Source organism: Prinia subflava, chromosome 1 (assembly GCF_021018805.1).
Source record: "Prinia subflava isolate CZ2003 ecotype Zambia chromosome 1, Cam_Psub_1.2, whole genome shotgun sequence".
Taxonomy (NCBI): domain Eukaryota; kingdom Metazoa; phylum Chordata; class Aves; order Passeriformes; family Cisticolidae; genus Prinia; species Prinia subflava.
Genome location: NC_086247.1, coordinates 4,697,250 through 4,717,208, shown reverse-complemented (window position 1 = coordinate 4,717,208; position 19,959 = coordinate 4,697,250). Strand labels below are relative to the sequence as shown.

Below are 19,959 nucleotides of genomic sequence, written 5' to 3'. Positions count from 1 at the left end.
AGGCACTCCCAGGATCCGCAAACCCCCACGTGGCTGAGCACCTTCTCCCGGAGTTTGGGGGGGGAGGAGGGGGGTGAGCACACACAGAAGGCACTTCCACAGTTTTCCACCCCTCCATCCTGGACGGGGCAGCTCAGTTCCAGTCCTGTCCCCTCTCTTCTTCCCCCCCCCGGGGGCTCCGGCTTACCTGAGCCGACCACGTGTTTCCCCTCCCCCACCCGGCCTCATGGCCGGGCAGGGGAAGGAGGCTGGAGACGTCTCTCTGCTGAAACCCAGATCCGAAAAAAAGCCGAACCCCCCAGACTCCTGCTTTTAACTCTTTGTGTCCTCAGAGGCGTATCCAAACCTCCGAGTGACCAACCCAGGTGCCAGCAGAAAAGCTGATCACTGATTGGACTGCCCACATCCCCCTGGAGGAATTCACCTCCCCCCCAACCACGACACAGGGTCCAACACATTCTTTCAGAGACACACTACAGAATCAAGAGATAAGCATCATTATCAGCAAAACCACACCAGAACACAATCAAGAACTACAGACTGAAGAGACTGGCAGAGGTGTAAATAACAAGACACAAGTATTTATTCAGTTCAAGTTACATAACTTATGCTTCTCCACTGCATTCATACACAGGATCAACATCTGCTCTCAGAAATGGCCATTTAAATCAGGATTAATTTATTGCAACCACTGGTTCGTATCAGATTTACAATGAACAGTTCAGCTCATCATGTTCAAAATAATTGCTGGGTGTTTCAGAAAAGGAAAAAGAAGTTTTCAGTACCAAGAAAGAAAAGCAGATAAGACAAATATCATCCTTCTTTCAAGCAGTACAAGGACCAATCCTGACAGCAACCCCAGTGATTTTAAGCACCTTTCCTTCAACCTTTCTCCAAATTACACTAATACTTAAATACCTTCCTTCTGGACAAGTTAAAAATTATCTCCAGAAAGAAGAACTTCTTGTGTTTTATCTCTCTCACCAAGACAAGTAAAAGTGTGAGAAAATTGGGGAAGATACCATAATTGCCAAATCAACTAAGCATCCAAGTTGACAAGGGACAGAGTAGTCTACCATATAATGAACAGACAGACCTTTAAGGGTCAGCTCACACATAAGAACTTATATTTATGTGCACATATGGCAGATTTATAATGGCATATTGGGTGCCCAGAAAATATGCAGCCTGCTTTTGTTATAATAAAACCTGTTCCCATTCCAACAGCTTCACTGGGCTGTAGATCAGGATCCTTTATAAGCAAAAGGCACAGGAATGTTGCATCCCAGGACAAGTTCCACAGAACAAGAGCCTCTCTTCTCACAGAACACAGTCAAAAATTAATTAGAGAATAGTCCCTTAGCTGGGCAAATGGAAGCATCCTGACTGCAACAGCACCTATTTTACAATATTTTCATTTCAAATGCAATGTGGTCCTTATAAAGCCCTAGCTGTATTCCCAGAATCTACAGATTATCTTCTGGGAACACAGTCTGGATTTTGCTGCAACAGTGTTGTGCAACATGGTACAGATACTCATGTCAAAACCAAGCTTTTACAGAGAAGCTGTACTGGATTAGTTCCTGGGATCATATTTTCCTGTGTATTGACTATCCAGTCACAGAGAATTCAGCCTCATGGCACAGTCTGGTCAGCCAAGCTCCACCAACACAGAAAAACAGGCCCATCTCAGCTGTTGGACCCTCTTTCCAGAGGTGCCTCAGGCCCAGAGCCACTGTGCCAGTCTAAGGAACAGTTTTGTTACTGGACCTCACTGGCATCTGACAGAGCAGTGAATCACTGCAAATAACTCTTCAGCAGGGCTCAGATTTTCATCAGATCAGGACTGAAAGCTTCCACTTTCAGGGCTAAGTACAGAGCCACAGCTCAAGCACAAACATTGACAACATTGCCACAGCACAGGTTTTTAGAGATAATATTCTACACACTGGAAATACAGCCACCATGCTATAGCTATAGATTCCTCATGTTAGAAATATATTTAGGATGAACAGTCATTTGCAAGCATGCAATGAATGGAGCTTTTAGCACTGTCCTTCCTGTGGAAAACACCAATCACATCTAAAAGCAGCCCTGGGCATGATGCAGAGAGTCAGAACTGAACAGGAAGGGTCAGGCCAGGCATTCAGTGGGAGCCCACGTTTGCATGAATTCTAAAAAACAAAGAATCTGCAAAGAGGTTGTGCATGTAGATTGAAATCATGTAGAGCTAAGTGGAGTGTCCCTGCCACATCTTGGTGTATCCACCCCCAAAGCATACTACCACCAAATTTAACTATGTATTTAAGAAAAAACTGAGATAGGTTTTAAACATATGGTCCATGAAATAATGTATTAATCATACAGCTAAGACATCTCCCTGCTTTACATGGGGTAAAAACATGTCTCACTATACAAAAACATTAATCTGAAAAATAGGCTAAATTATCAGTACATTCAACAACTACTTTCACACTCAGGAATTCCATGGTCTTAAGCGCCCAATACTTAAACTTAAAAAAACCCCCCAACCTTAAAGAAAACAAAATAAAAAATGGGGCGGGGGAGGGAACCAGACACATTTAAAAATCAGTATATTAGTATGAAAAATCTGATCAGAAGAGTTTGCAAAAACTCACAAAAAGTCATATTAATGATCATCTGATTAATTCTGGTGGATCTTTAGGAGTCTGCAAATGTTTCAAGTGACTATGACTGTGTAAAACAGAACTGTGAAAGCCTAAATTCACAGGCAAGCCTTAGGCAGCCCAAAAGTTGGCTTATTTATTCTCTCAAGGACAAAACTCTTTTTTCTCTTCCTCACCCTCTCTCCTTTCTACTTCATAGATCTGCAAAAAGGCAGTGACTTTACCAGGAGCAAGTGGCACTGGGCTCAGGGGACGGGAAGAATAACTGGAGGCTATTCTTACTTTCAGTAGCACACTAAAAAGCACCACTTCTGCCATTTACTACCAAAGACACCAAATTCTCAGCAAACAAATGAACAAGAGCAAGCCAGTTAACAAATCTAACACTAATCCATACCCCAAGGGAACGTGCCATGGGTCCAGCATAAACCAGGAGGAATTTCATACAGATACACACATCTTATTGAAAAATGATCGAGCAGGATTATTCAAATAGGATATAGGACCTTCAAACACACAGCAAAATTCAGCCCTCAAGACTCTTTCAAACCACTGATATCAATGGAGTATATTGAAGTATAATGCATATAGTTTCAAAGGCTTTCTGGAAACAGAGGAAAACTTCAGCACAGTTATAATATCTCTCTCTCTCTCCCTCTGAAATTAGCTAAAGCAGCTGTCCAAATGACTATCAGCCAATTCAGAAAGAGTTCCTCCAAAGCAGAGACTGTGTCCTGGGGTTGGACAGAAAGAAGCTGGGGTCAAGCAGAGGCTGTGCCAAGCACTGCTGTGTGCTGTGGTCAGTCAAGCAGCACACAGTGCATTTACAGCTTAGCTGGGGCCACAGGCTCCGTGGCACGGATGTGGACACTGGGAAGGCAGAGCCAGGACAGAGGCAGCTCCCTGCTGCTGTTGTCTTCATGGAATTTGATGTTCAGGTAGAAATCGCCCGTGTAGAGGAAGAGAAGTGCTCCAAAGTACACAGAGTCTTTGGTTGGCTTCACCTGGCAAAGAGAATACGAAAATCAGTACAACTAAACCATCAACAAAGCAAATTAATTGCAGTTTGCAATTCATTAGCTCCTTTAAAGGGTCTTAGAGTACTCCAGATTCCATCTTAATAATGCTTTCATACAAAAAGGAGTAAACATCTCATCCCTATTCTAGTAAAACTGTTAGATTAAAAAATTAATCCTGTTATTCACTCATGCAGTAAATCTGTGCCACAGCTCAAAACAGAACATGAACCTTTAGGAGTCACTGATTCCAAAACAGAATTTCTTTAAGGTAGAGATCACCCTAAAACTCTCTGTAGATTGCATTTACCAACATCTCTATTAAAGTTTTAAATCATGTCTCTGAATTAATGTTAAATACATGGCTAAACACCATTTAACAGCTTAGCAATAACTAAGTTCATTCTCACTTATATTACCGAGACACAATCTGACTGCAAATTCTAATCACTATCTTTGAAATAATGAAGTTTAACAAGAAACTTCCCAGAAACAGTAGCCATCCTGATTTTACTTGTCCAAATTAAATATACAGAGTCCACACTGTTTCTACATTTATGTATCTTCCTTCATCACAAATCCATCTACAATCCATATCTTCACAACAAATAATATATCTCAGTCCATCATTTCAGCAAGACACTTCAGTAATTTAACACTCCCACCACTGTTCAGCATGTGATAATGTTTGAATTAGTATCTTCTTCCACAAGATGTTAACTCCAGTTTCAGGATGCCTAGAACTGAGTTAAAGTTACAGCAAATGCAAAACACCAAATCAACACAAAGCCATTCCACCAGATGGAATTTTTCAAAAAATTGTAAAAAGGCAGCTTCATCCCAGCAGGAAAGTCCCAATAAAGGCTGAGGCTCTGAGACAGGTGATCAGGGCTGTTCCCCACTGCAAAAAAATTCATCATATGGTAAACTGGGACATGAACAATGGGGTGTGAACTGGGAAAGTGTTCATTGACACCCTTTGCTGATGGACAACTTGCCACTGCTTGGAAAGACCAGAACAGGGATGATGGGAAGGCCATGGTGGGGATGAGGGGGAAGGCAATGATTAACAGATTTCAGGGCTTGTCTTGGGTTGAAAAATGTAACCAAAAATGTGTATTCTATTTTCATCTGATGAAACTGGTCGGGAGATATTGTTCTTTATCTCTTGTAACTCTAGGGGGGGAAGAGGGCGGATGCCTTCTGTTGATGAGACACCTGATAACACCAGATAAGGCAGGGCCTTCTTATCTCTTCCTCCACCCATCCTCCTCCGAGGGACATCCCCTGTGAATGGGCCATTGAAGGCCTCTCACAGGACTGATAACATCACCTCATCCCATTGGGAGATGCTCCACCCAGTGGGAGGAGCCAAAGCCTTTCCACCGGGATAAAACCAGCAATCCCAAACACCAAGGGAGCCTGTTTCCGCTGGATTCCCAGAATAGGACTGGACCCTTTCTTGAGGATCATCTCTACTTCAACAGAGCCACATCTGTCACTCTGGGAGGACTTGTTTTGGACTGTTTCCAACATCCTGACCAACAGGGTGTCAGGTTTGCATTCTGACTCTTTCAGTGGTACTTTGTACTATTGCATTTTTCTTATTTTATTTTTACCTTTTTTGTTGTTTGTTTGGTCTTTCTCTATTAAATTGTATTTCTGACTTGGAGTCTCACTGGTTTTGCTTTCAAACCAGTACAGGGGTGCAGGGAGCTAGAGAATATTCCAGAGAGCTGAAAAGTTCCAGCCACCACCTTCCATGAGGTAGATTCTCTGCAGCTTTCAGAAGTAAGGGAATGAGCTGTTTCCATATTCTCCTGTTCTAGGTTTGTTTGGTGGTTTTTTTTTTGGTTGGTTGGTTTTTTGCTTTGTTTTGGGGTTGTGGTGGGGTTTGTTTGTTTGTTTTTGGGTTTTTTTGTTTGTTTGTTGGTTGGGGTTTTTTTTGTTTTGTTTTGGGGTTTTTTTGTTGGGTTTTTGTTGTTGTTGTTGTTGTTTTTTGGTTTTTTTGTGGGTTTTTTTCTTGACTTTCACTGCTGGGTTCTCTAGCCAGGAGACATGCATCCTGTGTGGTCCCCTGGGCTATCAGTCTGCTTGTTGGACCTCCCTAAACTGGAAGAAGTCCAGAGAGGGGCCACAAAGTTGCTAAAGGTACTGGAGCAGCTTTTTTATGAAGACAGGCTGAGAAAATTGAGGTTGTTCAGCCTGGAGAAGAGAAGGTTGAGTGGAGACCTCACAGCACCTTCCAGTATTTGAAGGAGCTACAGAGAAGATGGAAAAGACTCTCCATCAGGATCTGCAGTGATAGGACAAAGAGTATGGGGATCAAATTGAAAGAAGTGTTACATCCCCCTGGGGAAATGGTTTCTTCTCCCTCAGGGACCCCTGGAACTCCTGTCATGTAGTCTGACCCTTCCTTCCCCTTCTGACCCCATTGGCTGTGTGCCAGCTAGCCCCTCCCTCAGAGACCCTAAGATAAAGGGTCCCCTGTCCCCCGGGAGCTCTCTCTCTCCTGGAACATCAACCTGGAATAAAGCAGCAGAAAGGGTGAGAGCCTCTTTTGAATCCTTATCCTGTCTTTCTTGATATAATCCTCCAAGGCCTGAGAAGGGCTGAGCTAGCTGAGACCCTTTGAGGGGAATAGAGGTTTTATATCGATTGACGCCCAAGTGGGTATTAATATAGAAACCCATGCGGAGCTGGAGACCTTTCATGGTCTTAAAAGCTTTTTGGGAAGTTCAATTACCCTAGGCACTTTGGCCACATGTTGTAGCTATAGGTGAGTAGGGATAAGCTCGTAGCTTGTGGTTGCCCACCCACGAGTGAGCTAGAGACAGGACCTTCAGTTGCTTCTGACTCAGCAGATGATACCACGGACCAGGTAAAGTCCTCCGTTTGATCGGTACCCGCAAACTGGGAGGGCGTCATTTTACCTTGCTAGTAGCAGCGGGTGGTTTTTAGGACCCTGCGGCGGGGATTTTTTTTTCTTTTTTTTTTCTTTCGTTTCTGATTGCCGCAGCCCGCGGACCCGTGGGGCGGCTCCGCACAAGGAGCCCTGCTTTTTGGGGAAACCCCGGCCCGGGCACGTATCCCATCGGCCAAGCAAGGCGGCGGGGACCCCCCCGGTGCCACCGGGGCTGGAGAAACGGCGCGGACGCGTGACCGCAGCCCCGGAGTTTTCCCTGCCTGTTCTCTCTGGTTATAGGAGACACAGGAGTTACATACAGCTGACTTTAGCAGCTGAAGGCTGGATTTTGAGCTAATAGCTTTCAATAATATCGAATCATGGGCATGCAGCTATCAGCTCCTCAAAAGAGTATATTAAAACAACTCCAGGACCTTTTAATTAACGTTAAAATTTCCAAAAGGCTGCAAAAACGTTTTGTTCGCTGGTTAGAACATGAATTTACTGAAGCTGAATTGCTACAGATAGATACTGTTTCTTTTTGGGATTACGTGGGTACGGTGATCACGGATAAGGTCCAAAATAATGATCACGCCGTTTCTGTATTTATCCCAATATTTTTGCAAGCTCGTAACCATCTGTTAGAGTTAAACAAACCCAGCCAGGAGCAAAAACTTACCCCATGTAATCCCCCCTCTGATCCACCTTTATACCCGGGTTTACCTTTGTCCCGGGATCCTTTTAACAAAGCCAGTTTCTCTCCTCAGGATCACGGCGGGGGGGCAGGGGCGGCCCGGGACTTCTGTGAGGCGGCAGGGTCCCTGCCAGACCCCCTCCACGTGGCTGATAACAATGGCGGCTGCCATGTGCCCCGACCCTCCCCCCACGACCCCTTCCCTCCCCAACCCCCTCCCTCTGCCCCCGCCCCCACCCCATACCCCTGTGCCAACCCCTGCTGGCCTCCGGCAGCCCCACCCCACCCCTCCTCCCACGGCCTCCTTCCCGGCTGCTGCGGCGGCTCAGAGGGGGCTGGCCCCTCCTCCCCCTGCCTCCTTCCCGGCTGCTGCGGCGGCTCAGAGGGGGCTGGCCCCTCCTCCTCCTGCCTCCCCGGCAGCAGGGAGAGGGCCGCCCCCCCCACCCTGCACGGCCACGGCGGGGGGTATGATTGCCACACGGCGGGGGGAGGGGGACAGCCTGGGCTGCCCAGCCAGCACGGACAGAGCACGCCTTTCCTTCCCCTCCCCCAAGGGACTGCTAACGCTGTAACCCCGATATCCCCAGACACGGGGGGACCGGCAGCAGCTTCCAGACCCTTGGCAAATGCAGATGAACCCATTTTCTCTGTAGCTCCAGTAGCATATGTAGGCAGGAGGCAGGGTACTCGGCAATACCAGCCCCTCTCCTACCAAGACAAGAAAGAACTATGCAAAGTACAACGTGAGTTTGGCAGGGACACCCCCATCTTTAAAGGGATGTTTAGAGCCACATTTGATTCTAATGAAATGGTTCCTAATGATATTAAGGACTTATTCAGATGTCTGTTATCTCCCTCGGAGTATGATCTGTGGGACAATATGTGGAAAAGAGCTTTAAGAACACTTTTACAGGAGATTCAGCAAAACCCTAATATGGCTAAAGACACTGAGAATAATGATATTACATTTGAACATCTGTGTGGCGAGGGTGCATGGGCTTGCCCTGAAAAACAAACCCGAGTATTATCCAAACAAATTTTACTTAGGATTAGCAATGTTGCAGAGAAAATGTTTTATCAGCTACCATCAAGGGAAGGGAAAGGAAGTTATGTCAATGTTAAACAATTTCCTACGGAGAATTTCTTACAGTTTGTTGATCGTCTGAGGACACAGGTGGAACACCAAATACCAGATCCCGTGGTGCAGGCAGAGCTGATCAAAGAGATGGCTCAAAGAAATGCTAATGAGACCTGTCGTAGAATTATCCTCACTCTCCCCTTGGACCCACCACCTACTCTGTCCCAGATGATAGAAGCTTGTTCCAGACGGGCAGAACTGTTCTGCACTTCTGAAAGACACCCTGGAACAACACACCCACAGCATACAGCCCCTGCTAGACCACACCCCAGCAGGCCACAGATGCCACCAGACCAGCTGCAGCGCATCATCTGCCTCCGCTGCAAGAAACCAGGACACTTCGCCAGATCCTGCCCCCAGACGCAGAAGCAGAAGAAATCCAACAAACAAAAAAACTGAATTTACAGCGCGTGCCCGCGGTTGATACTACAACGCGCAAAGATATAAATGTAGCGGGACTCGCATTAGCAAAAGCTTCTCTCTTAAAGAAAAAGGGGGGGGAGGGCAGGTCACAGGGTGTGGGGGTGCAGAAAAATGTAAATGTTAAATGCTCAACTAACAAGGTTTGGCAGCCACTTGGCCGTTTTAGACTTGTAACTACCAAAGGTTTCCATTTCAGATCTACTGAGTGGATGGTTATAACAGTTGACCTGTCCAACATCTCACAGGACCTGACGGTTTACCACGTGGGATTGGACAGTGAGTATTTTGTTATTGGGGACACAGCACACACACCCTTGGAAATTGAGATAGCTCCCATGACCATAAAGGGAAAAATAATAGGCCTCATGTTGTTGGCTCGTTGTTTGCACCCACCCTTTTATCTGATAGCGGGGCAGATTCTTGCCCAAGCCATTCCGGTTCCAGCAGAGATCACAGCAGACGGTAAATCACCAGAGGTCTACTGGACAGAGGTGGTGGGGGAACCTAAACCCTCTATGATGTGCAACATTATTTGTGGGTCAGAGCGCCTCCAAGTGGCGGGAGTACTCGACACCGGAGCTCAGGTCACCGTATTGCCACAAAGCATGTGGCCTTCAAACTGGGAATTAGAGCCGGTGGCAGGCAAACTTCAGGGCATAGGAGGAATCTCAATGGCAAGGATTTCGAAAAACGTGGTGCAAATTGAGGGACCTGATGGAAAGGTGGCGAATGTCCGTCCTTTCGTAGCAGATTATAACGCCCCACTGTGGGGGAGGGACACCATGTCTCAGTGGGGAGTCCGATTGGTCATTCCTAAAACACCCCAGGATTTTTGCAAGTAGCCACTGTGGAGCGCCCTACCCAGAAGTTAAAGTGGTTGGAAAACACCCCCAGATGGGTAGCACAGTGGCCTTTGAGTAAAGAAAAGCTCAAGGCGCTGGAAAAACTCGTGGAAGAGCAATTGGCTCAGGGACACATTGTGGAGACAACTAGCCCCTGGAATTTCCCGATCTTTGTGATAAAGAAACCGGGAAAGGATAAGTGGAGGTTGCTCCATGATCTAAGAGAAATTAACAAAATAGTAGAAGACATGGGACCCCTCCAACCAGGGATGCCCACTCCAACAATGCTCCCCCGAGATTGGAAATTGGCTGTCTTAGACATCAAGGACTGTTTTTTCCAAATTCCATTGCACCCTGAAGATGCCCCTAGGTTTGCCTTCTCAGTTCCCACTGTCAATAGACAGGCCCCAATGAAGCGTTATCACTGGAGGGTCCTTCCCCAGGGTCTCAAATCGAGTCCTTTTATATGCCAACAATATGTAGCCTCATTACTGTCTCCAATACGCGCACAGAGAAAAGAAGCCATCATCCTTCACTACATGGATGATGTGCTAGTGTGTGGCCCCAATGACTCTATACTCCAACACACGCTTGACCTAGTGGTTAAAGTTTTAACCTCTGCTGGATTTCAATTACAGGAGGACAAGGTTCAAAGGATGCCACCTTGGAAATACCTGGGCTTGCAAATCAGTGCAAGGACTGTGGTTCCACAGAGCTTAGAAATTGGCTGCAATCCAAAAACTCTAGCAGATCTCCACTCCCTGTGTGGGTCCTTGAATTGGGTAAGACCCTGGCTAGGCCTCACAAATCAAGATCTAGAACCCCTCTTCAATTTATTGAAGGGGGAGAAGGAGCTGACGTCTCCCAGGGAGCTGACCCCAGAGGCGAAGACAGCAATCGAAAAGGTACAAAAAGCCTTGTCAGAGAGACAGGCTCACCGGTGTGAGCCAAAGGTGCCTTTCCAGTTTATTGTTCTAGGAAAACTGCCACACCTGCATGGCTTGATCTTTCAGTGGATCGAGGAAGAGAGAGATTCACTGTTGATAATAGAGTGGGTTTTCCTCTCCCACCAAAGATCCAAGACCATCACAGAGCCACAGGAGCTGATAGCACAGCTGATTCGGAAGGCCAGGGTAAGATTGTGTGAATTGGCAGGTTGTGACTTTGCATGCATTCACCTCCCGGTCAGACTTTCAGAGGAGGGAAAGAACTCTCCTGAGAGATTGACCAAAGAGATGTTTGAGCATTTGCTGCAGAGCAATGCCAGTCTCCAACTATCTCTGGACAGCTACAGGGGACAAATATCAGTCCATGCCCCGTCCCACAAGTTGTTCAATGAGGAATTCCACCTTATTCCTCATGAGAAAAGGAGTCGGAGACCACTCAAAGCTCTCACAGTCTTCACAGACGCATCGGGGGCTTCAAACAAGTCCGTGGTGACTTGGAGAAACCCACGGACTCAGCATTGGGAAGCTGATGTTGAGTTTGTGGAGGGATCCCCCCAAGTGGCTGAACTGGCCGCAGTGGTAAGAGCTTTTGAGAAGTTCTCAGAACCAATCAATTTGGTAACCGACTCTGCCTATGTGGCGGGAGTAGTGTCCAGAGCGGAGCAGGCTGTGCTCAAAGAAATAGAGAATGAACATCTCTTCAGGTTGCTTTCAAAGCTAATCTATTTGGTTTCTCATCGACAGCACCCGTTTTACGTGATGCATGTGAGGTCACACACTGATTTGCCAGGTGAGATCGCAGAGGGGAATCGCCAGGCAGACTCCCTTGCTGCACCAGTTGAAAAGGCACATCTCCCTGATGTCTTCCAGCAGGCAAAACTGAGTCACCAACATTACCATCAAAATGTGCCAGCCCTGATCCGACAATTCCAACTAACACGGAGCCAGGCTCGAGCCATTGTAGGTACCTGTCCGAACTGCCAGCTCCAGGTCATGCCATCGATGGGCATGGGGGTTAACCCCAGGGGCCTGGGCAGCTGTGAGGTATGGCAAACAGACATCACACACATTCCTAGTTTTGGTCGCCTCAAATATGTTCATGTGAGCATTGACACATATTCAGGTGCAGTGTATGCCTCTGCACACGCAGGAGAAAAATCCATACATGCCAAGCAACACCTAGTGCAAGCCTTTGCAGTGTTGGGAATTCCAAAAACAATCAAAACTGATAATGGCCCAGGGTATGTGTCCAAGGAGTTCCTAGAATTTGTCCAGCAGTGGGGAGTGGAGCATAAAACTGGCATCCCTCACTCCCCCACAGGTCAAGCTGTGATCGAGCGTGCACACCAAACGCTCAAACAGGTTCTGGCTAGGCAGAACTGCTCGGCTTCGTGGATGACACCACAGCAGAAGCTCTGCAAAGCCATGTTCACCATCAATTTTCTGAACTGTTCATTTGAAAACATGAGTCCACCTGTGGTACGTCATTTTAACAGTGGTGATCAGTTTAAATTGTCTCAGCGTCCACCGGTTTTGATTAGGGATCCTGAAACTTGGGAAACCAGAGGTCCCTATGAGCTTGTGACCTGGGGTCGTGGCTATGCATGTGTGGCTACTCCCTCAGGCCCTCGGTGGATTCCCCAGAAGTGGGTGAAACCTTTTGTCCCCAAAAATCCAGCTCCAGCAGAAGGGGACGAGAAGCAAGTGACCGATGCTTCGAAGAGAAGACGCCGCCGGATGGAAGAGAAAGATCCTCCTTAGAGGTGGATTCCTTCTGGCAGAAACAGGAACTTTTAACATGTTTTAAAAATGTTTATTTTTCCCTTCCAGAGAAAACCTACCTCCCACTCAACCCTATGATGAACCCCATCCAAGTTGTCATCCTGCTAATGCTGAACAGTCTGGCAGCTGCATGGATCATCCCTCAGCCACGTCAGAACGTCTGGGTAACCCTGGCACAGACACTTCAGCAAGAAAACATATGTTTGTCCACTGCAGCAGCTAAGAATCCTATGTCTACCTGTCTGGTAGGAATTCCTTTGCAGGCTGGAGAATTTCCAGCAGGCTTGGACAAATACAGGTCCAACGAAATTCCAGAGGCACACACCCCACAACCACACAAAGATCATCAGAAGCAAGACGTGTTTGCCATGAACCCCTTAGCGGAATGGGTGCAGGGTTTGCCCAGGGTAGCTCATGAACCCCAGGAGTTAGAACTATTGGGTTCCTCCCCTGCCACATACTGCATCCATTTCTCTGTCATCCCAAAACCCTCTAGCACTGACGAGTACCACCTTATAAAGCAGTTCCGGGGAGAATTTACTGCAAAGAGGTGGTGTCATAATATAAGCCACATTGCATCAGACAACCCATCCCACTCCAAACCCAGGAGCCTCCCTAGAGGATTGTTCTTGGTTTGTGGGGATCGGGCATGGGCAGGAATTCCATCCCGGCTTTTCGGAGGGCCATGTACCATAGGGCGATTGTCCGTGTTGACACCCAACCAAACTTTAATTCGTGAATGGACACACAAAAACAAATCGGCTGACAAAATTCAAAAAAGGAGTGCTGACAATTTGGACCCAAATTGTAATTCAGACATTTTTCATTGGGCAAAGTCAAAAAGAGTTGCTGTATCCCTGTTTCTTCCGTGGGTAGCAGCAGCCAAAGCTCTAGGTGAATTGGGCCAACTAGAGTGCTGGGTGGTCAAGCAGGCTAATTTAACATCTATCGCCATCAGCTCCCTCCTAGAAGACGAGGAGATTACCAGACAGGCCACGATCCAGAACCGTGCTGCTATCGATTATCTCTTGCTATTACATGGACATGAATGCCAGGAATTTGAAGGACTCTGTTGCATGAATTTGTCCTCAAAGGCTCCAAACATCCATGCTGCCCTCCGAAGCATGAACAACATGATCGGACAAGTGAAGCAAGAATCAGAAGATTGGATCAAGGAACTGTTCAAGGGCTGGGGACTCACTGGGTGGTGGACTTCTGTAGTCAAAACAATTATGTTACTTTTTGTTATCCTTTTCCTTGTAACCATAGCATTCGGAATCCTACGCTGTTTGATTTTCAAGGCTATTAATGGCCTCATATCTTCTACCTCAGAAGTCAACCATATAGAGTTGGCAAATCTAAAGCGGTCCGGTCTCCCTACCAACCATAAGTGGTGGGAAACCCGCACTCCGTGTTAAACAGAATTTGAGAATTTCTCTCTGTATCTTTTTAAACAAAAAAAGGAGGAGATGTTACATCCCCCTGGGGAAATGGTTTCTTCTCCCTCAGGGACCCCTGGAACTCCTGTCATGTAGTCTGACCCTTCCTTCCCCTTCTGACCCCATTGGCTGTGTGCCAGCTAGCCCCTCCCTCAGAGACCCTAAGATAAAGGGTCCCCTGTCCCCCGGGAGCTCTCTCTCTCCTGGAACATCAACCTGGAATAAAGCAGCAGAAAGGGTGAGAGCCTCTTTTGAATCCTTATCCTGTCTTTCTTGATATAATCCTCCAAGGCCTGAGAAGGGCTGAGCTAGCTGAGACCCTTTGAGGGGAATAGAGGTTTTATATCAAAGAAGGATAATTCAGGATACATATATGGAAAAAATTCTTTACTGTGAGGGTGGGTAGTGGCACAAGTTGCCCAGGGAATCTATGAATGCCCCATCCCTGGAAGTGTTCAAGGCCAGTCTGGGTGGGGCTTGGAGCAACCTGGGATAGGGGAACGTGTCCCTGCCCATGGCAGAGGGGTTGGAATGAGATGAGCTTTAAGTTTCCTTCCAACCCAAACCATTCTGTGCATGACTCTTAATTGCAGCTCCTGCACAAGGGCCTGTCTGTTCACAAGCAGCCACATCCTCAGAGCTGGACAGCCCAGGCTCCCTTTGGTTTGGGTGCTGAGCACTTCTGCTGACCAACAGCAAACTTGTATCAGCACCGTGCCACCCACGTGAATGATCAGAGCAGCCACAGCTGTCCCCTGACCCTGTCCTTGGCTTCTCCCCTCCTGGCTGGGTACAAGTTCTTGCCCTCTGGCACTGCATCTGGACATGTAGAACAGCATCGAGCCGTGTCCCCTCTTGCTTCCTTCCCCTTCTTCCAGGGCTGCCTGCCTGATTCCTGCCTCACTGGAACTGATTGGACTTTCATCCAGAGCAGGGCAGAGGCAGGCACTAATGCCAGCAGTGGGTGCAGGCAAACAGCAAACAAAGCCTCCTCAAGACCCTCAGCTTTTTCAAGTTCCTGGTCCATTTTCCCTCATCGCCCTGCACCATGAAGGAATATCTGGAACAGCACAGCTCAGAGCCCTTGGCAAGCAGGAAGGTGGCTTCAGGCCCGTCAGCATCAACACCAGAGATCACATTCATGGTTTGGGCTCTACCCACAGCTGTTGTACCATCACCACTGTATCAACAATTGGGAAAAGAAACAGGGAAGCAAAATGAGCTTGAGAATCTTCGCCTTGCTTAAGTGCAGGTGGATCTACAGAAGTTACAAGATGTTTCCTTCAAAACAGGAACTAACTTTGGAAAGCAAGGCTGTGTCTCCAGTGGGGCTGCCTACAAACATTCCCAAAGGATCAGAAATCCAGCTGCAGCAGTCAGGTCAGTAGAGGGTCACATCCAGCCCAGCTGCTACACCAGGCACAGGACTAACTTTGAGGTTAAACCTACATTTGGGAGTCCAAAGCATCCAAGCTCCTACTACAAAAGGAGGATGCCCAGTCAATGCAGACAGTGGAGCAAACACAGAATGGTTTCTCTAGGCAGGCTGCAGAGCCAGAAGAGAGTTGCCTATACACAGGTAATGGGATGGCCTAAGGCACTGAGACACCTGCACTGGACTGGGAAGATGCCCAGGATGTCTTACAGGATTTCTGGCAGTATCTGGTGGCTGGTAGGACATGCACAGCACCTGTATGATGGCAAACATCTACTTTTAGGCAACTGAATCTCAGCCCTGTGTTAATAAGCCAGGTTCTACCTGCAGACCACAGTTCCATGGGATCTTAGAGGGCCAGCACCCCTGGTAAACCTCCTCATTCAGGTGTCTCCGTCTGGAACTGAATCAAACATCTGTAAAGTGGATGTCCACATCTAAGCCAGCTGTTCAACACCAGGATTCACCCAATCAAATGCAGATCAAATCAAAATGTTCCCTAAACTGCAAAAGCTCTGATGACTTGCTCAGCCACTCAGAGTGGCTTTTTCAGGGGGTCACCCCCATGCCTGGCAGGACACACCACCCCACTGACTGCAGAGCATGACCCCGCTAAACTGGGAGGAACAGACCAAATTTGTGTTGTCCTTCAGTCCAGCAGCACACAGCTCTGGTAGTGCCACTGCCCCGATGTGCCTGTATGTGTGTTGAATCATTCATCAGGATTCTGACATTCCTGAATCAAAGCAGAGTTAAAAGAGGTTTTATTAAAATGCCACCATTCATGGAAACAAAGATGAGGAGCTTGTACCTCAGAAAATAACGATCGAAAATCAAGGAAAAAAAGTCCACATTATTCCTTTGTTCCACCAAGGTAGAAGAAAAATTAAGTTTCTAGCTCCATCCTAATCCTTCCCTGATTTAGGCTACCATGTGGGACTGCGATTGCTTAGAACTAATTACTGCTTATTTATACTGCTGTAGTACTTAGGGAGCTCAGTTGGAGATTAGGGCTGGTGCCAGCTACTGCTCGCTGCCCCAAAGAGTTTACAGTGTGAATAAAACAGTGCCAAGAAAAATAATTTGTTCCAGATGGGCCACAAAGGACCTGCCAGAAGTGAGCAAATGTTCACCCTGGCTTCTGAGCTGATTCAAAATGACCATCTACTAATGAATTTCTCCTCATCTCCCACTACCAATCACTTGAGCTTGAGCATGATAACACACACAGGAAAAAGTCCTGCTTGAGAATAAGTAACAGCACAAGCAGGGCCAACAAGAGAGGATGAATTGCTGGGAGTTACAGGATTCTCCACAGAAGGCAATATTTTTGGTTTTAATTTGGCAAAAAGCAATTCTGTCTGATCAACTAATTATTCAACAAAAAGAAATTGGTAAGAACTAAAAAAAATAATGATAGGGCAAAAGATAAACCTTATGTTGTGGAGCAAGATAAAAAGATAAATTAATCTGCTGTGTTTTAATGGGTAGGTTCTACCATGTTAATTCGTGTTTCAAAATTACCCATTGAACAAAAACTGGCAAATATTTAAGTCATAATGGAGAAAGTCCCCTTTTCAGTCAAATACAGAGAATAGGAAGGTTAGCCAAATTAGAAGTTGAGCTCAAAAATACAGATTTTACTTAATTTAGAATGCATGGAAATAACTCAATAGCCTTTAAAATTTTCCAGAAAAGACTTTGCTTTTTGAAGTAGCATATCCCAACAGAGACTTTGTGACACAAACCCAGGCTGCTGCATCTAACAGAGGTAAAAGCCCAAAGAGGTGAATAAGTATCATTACCTCCAAGATAGATCTTCTAACTTGGACTTCAAGCCACAAGAAAGGGAAATACCAAATTGTGTAACTTTTACCTTTTCCACAATTTATATTCACACTGCAAAGCAGCATGTGCATCCTGAAAATTTCTGTATATATCCCCTGCCTTCCAGGCAGCAGCAGAAACTGCTTTGAGACTTCATAGTCTGGAATCAAAAATAATGGTGAATTTTTGAGCATGAGTCTTAATATGAAACTAACATTTAGGTAGGCAGAGGGATCTTTTGGGGTTTTTTTGTACCAGTAATGAAGTTTCTTCATGACAGCAGAGTGAAATTTCAGGATGTGAGGAGTAGCTGCCCTTGCTGTAATACCTGATGCTCCCACTCATTCTTGACCACGCACCAGTGATACACCAAGCCACACTTGATTCTCCATCCTTCCTCCCACCCAGCTGAGTCCTGCAATAAATCATGTCAGTATTTCTGTACCAGTGTCAGTGTGAAGTCAGCCCAATTAACTCAAACTGCTGACCAATGTAGTTTTTGCTAAACAGGACAACTTTGCACAAAAACAAGTGCTTGCAATGTCCTGATGGGTCTGCTGGGGGAGAGGGGAGCATCTTCCACAAGCAGCTGGGAAAGGGCAGCACCTCAAGCCACATCCACTAGACAGGAAAAATAGTCAAATGCCCATGACCTCAGGCTAAAAAAATGATGGGGACATTTTTAACAGCTTCCACACAGCAGCACTGAGTTGAAAACCAGCAGGGAATCTGGTCCAGTATCTCAAACTTTTGTTTATAAAAAAGAGAAACTCTAGTTGTCTTTCATCTCACCCAGTCATGAGCTTCTTTGGGTTTTTAACCAGCATCTGTCTCACTTTTGGCCAAACTCAGAGCATAATCACAATTCTGAGCATGATTCTTCCCTGAAGCATCAAATGCACAAACCAGGGCTTTCCCCTCGTCCCCCACAAACAGATGGAACTTTCTGAAATCTATTTTTTATTCCTAAATTAGTTATTATGAGGGAAGAGAGCACCTCTGGCAGATATAAAGGATTTTCTTCCACAATCAGGGCTCTGTGCCCCAAAGAAACATGACCAAGCACTTTCCCTAGCAGCCTGTGTGGAGCCAACACTACACACACTGAAATGTAACACTTCTTGTCCAAGAGTCGACATTTTGTTCATTTCACCTTTTTGTATGGAAAGGAGGACAAGCAGCAGAAAACAATTCTATTTTTAACTTCTTGGGGATTGTGTTTACAGGAGAAATGTCAAAACACTGAGCAATGGGGCAAAAGCAGGGACCGTAACGTATGAGAAGGCTGCCTGGGCAGGCACCAGAGATGTGACCTCCTGACTTTTTGCCCTGTAGGAGGCTCAATCAGAAGGTAAGAATACATCACACTGACATCTCCCTTTTCCCTCATTAGCCTGGAGGGTCAGGACCTTCGGCAGCTGGGCATCCAAACACCAACACTCTGATTAAAAACTCCACATTGTCAGAAACAGAGTCAAGGAAAGGCATCCCTGGATGATTTCTGTTGACATATTTAAATTATTCAGCTATAAGAATGCAGTTAGCCCCCATTAAAATTCAAGTTGATGGTATATTTCATGCTCATTAGCTTTTAGAAATATTTTCTCCTGTGACGAGTAATTGAAAAATATGCATGGTAACTATCTCTGTGGTTAACCTTTAATTTCCTTCTAACAAAGGTTCACTTATATATTAAATTTTGACAGACATATTTTATTACCAATCTGAAGAGCTGACCTAAACAAAGGTCCTAAGCACTATCCCAAACACTCTCTTCTTCATGTTTATTTCATGAAGAAATATTTATTACCAGAAATGCTGCTCATTCCACCCTGCAGCATTGCCTGCAAATTTTCATTCCAGGTGTTCTGTTGTTGTATTTTTGGGAGAGAAGGCTACGGGATACACTGTATTTTCAGTGTCTTGCCTTAGAAGCAAAAAGCTCCTACACTTGAATTTTCTAGAGAAATTGAAAGAAAAATCATAATCTCAATTGTTTTTAAAAGGGGCTCTTTTTTTTTTTTTTTTTTGCCTCATTTTAAGCATTTCTATATGGTTTTTTAACAGTATGCTAAGCATCCAGGAAATGAACCAGCTCATCAGATTGCCCATTAATGCTTAGCATTTTCTTTTTGCAGTCTGTTGTGTTTCCTCAGGACCTGACTAAAACTGATTTGCTGAGTTCCTTGGCTCAGCCTGGGGAATGTTTCTTACGGACTAAAGAAAAAGAATAAAAGTTATTTAAAATCTGTTACTGCAGGCTGCGCTGGGTGACTCAAGGGACTGGCAATATGGTATTGAACACTCAATCTAGGGTTACCTGTTCACATTCAGCCACATCTGGAGTGACCAGAAATTGCTGCCTCTGATAATTTACTAGTGGTTTGCATGGTAGGAAATTGCAGCCTTAAACCATTTCAGAGAGACCATTCCAGATGAACACAGCAGCACTGTTAGCAATAGCTGCCATAATCACGGGGCTTTCCAAAAATCAATCTGCCTGGAAGTGTACAATAGAGCAACGAAGCCCCTTTCAAATGCAGGTCATTCAAAATCCAATACTTGTGATAAAACAACTCACGGTATCGATGTGGAAGGTGTTGGACCCCACAAAGGTGATGGCATCCTGCAGGTCGTAGTTGTGCACCCCATTCTGGTAATCCTGGTAGGGCATCATGGTCAGAGCAAAGGGCCCCACGCTGTGCTTGCTCCAGTTGGTCAGCTTCACCTGCAAGGGGACAGGGTCCCCCACCTGGCACGTCACCACGGCGTCGCAGTCACAGACCTTGCCATCAACCAGGATGTCTGCAAATCACGAAATGAGTCCTCGTTAGGCTGGACCTGCTTCAGAAACAGCATTCAT

At 46.1% G+C, this 19,959-nt stretch overlaps 2 protein-coding genes across 4 annotated transcripts in view; one reads left to right on the top strand and one right to left on the bottom strand.

Moving 5' to 3' along the window:
• Positions 1-555: 555 nt before the first annotated feature.
• TRAPPC9 (trafficking protein particle complex subunit 9) overlaps positions 556-19,959 on the bottom strand; it is a 455,571-nt gene continuing 436,167 nt past the window's right edge. For all 3 annotated transcript variants that reach the window (XM_063407939.1, XM_063407850.1, XM_063408027.1), the window contains 2 exons: positions 19,678-19,901; positions 556-3,652 (listed from right to left, as the gene is read on the bottom strand). In XM_063407939.1, coding sequence (XP_063264009.1) covers positions 3,473-3,652; positions 19,678-19,901 — 404 coding nt within the window. In that variant the 3' untranslated portion in view covers positions 556-3,472. The remainder of the gene's footprint in view (positions 3,653-19,677; positions 19,902-19,959) is intronic.
• On the top strand, positions 9,069-14,187 carry LOC134555691 (uncharacterized). Its single transcript, XM_063407611.1, has 2 exons — positions 9,069-9,100; positions 12,444-14,187. Exon 2 carries the CDS (start codon positions 12,470-12,472, stop codon positions 13,811-13,813), a length of 1,344 nt encoding a protein of 447 aa, XP_063263681.1. The 5' UTR covers positions 9,069-9,100; positions 12,444-12,469; the 3' UTR covers positions 13,814-14,187.

Coding starts and splice junctions, on each gene's coding strand:
- LOC134555691 (XM_063407611.1), top strand. CDS start 12,470: ATGATGAACCCCATCCAAGTTGTCATCCTGCTAATGCTGAACAGTCTG.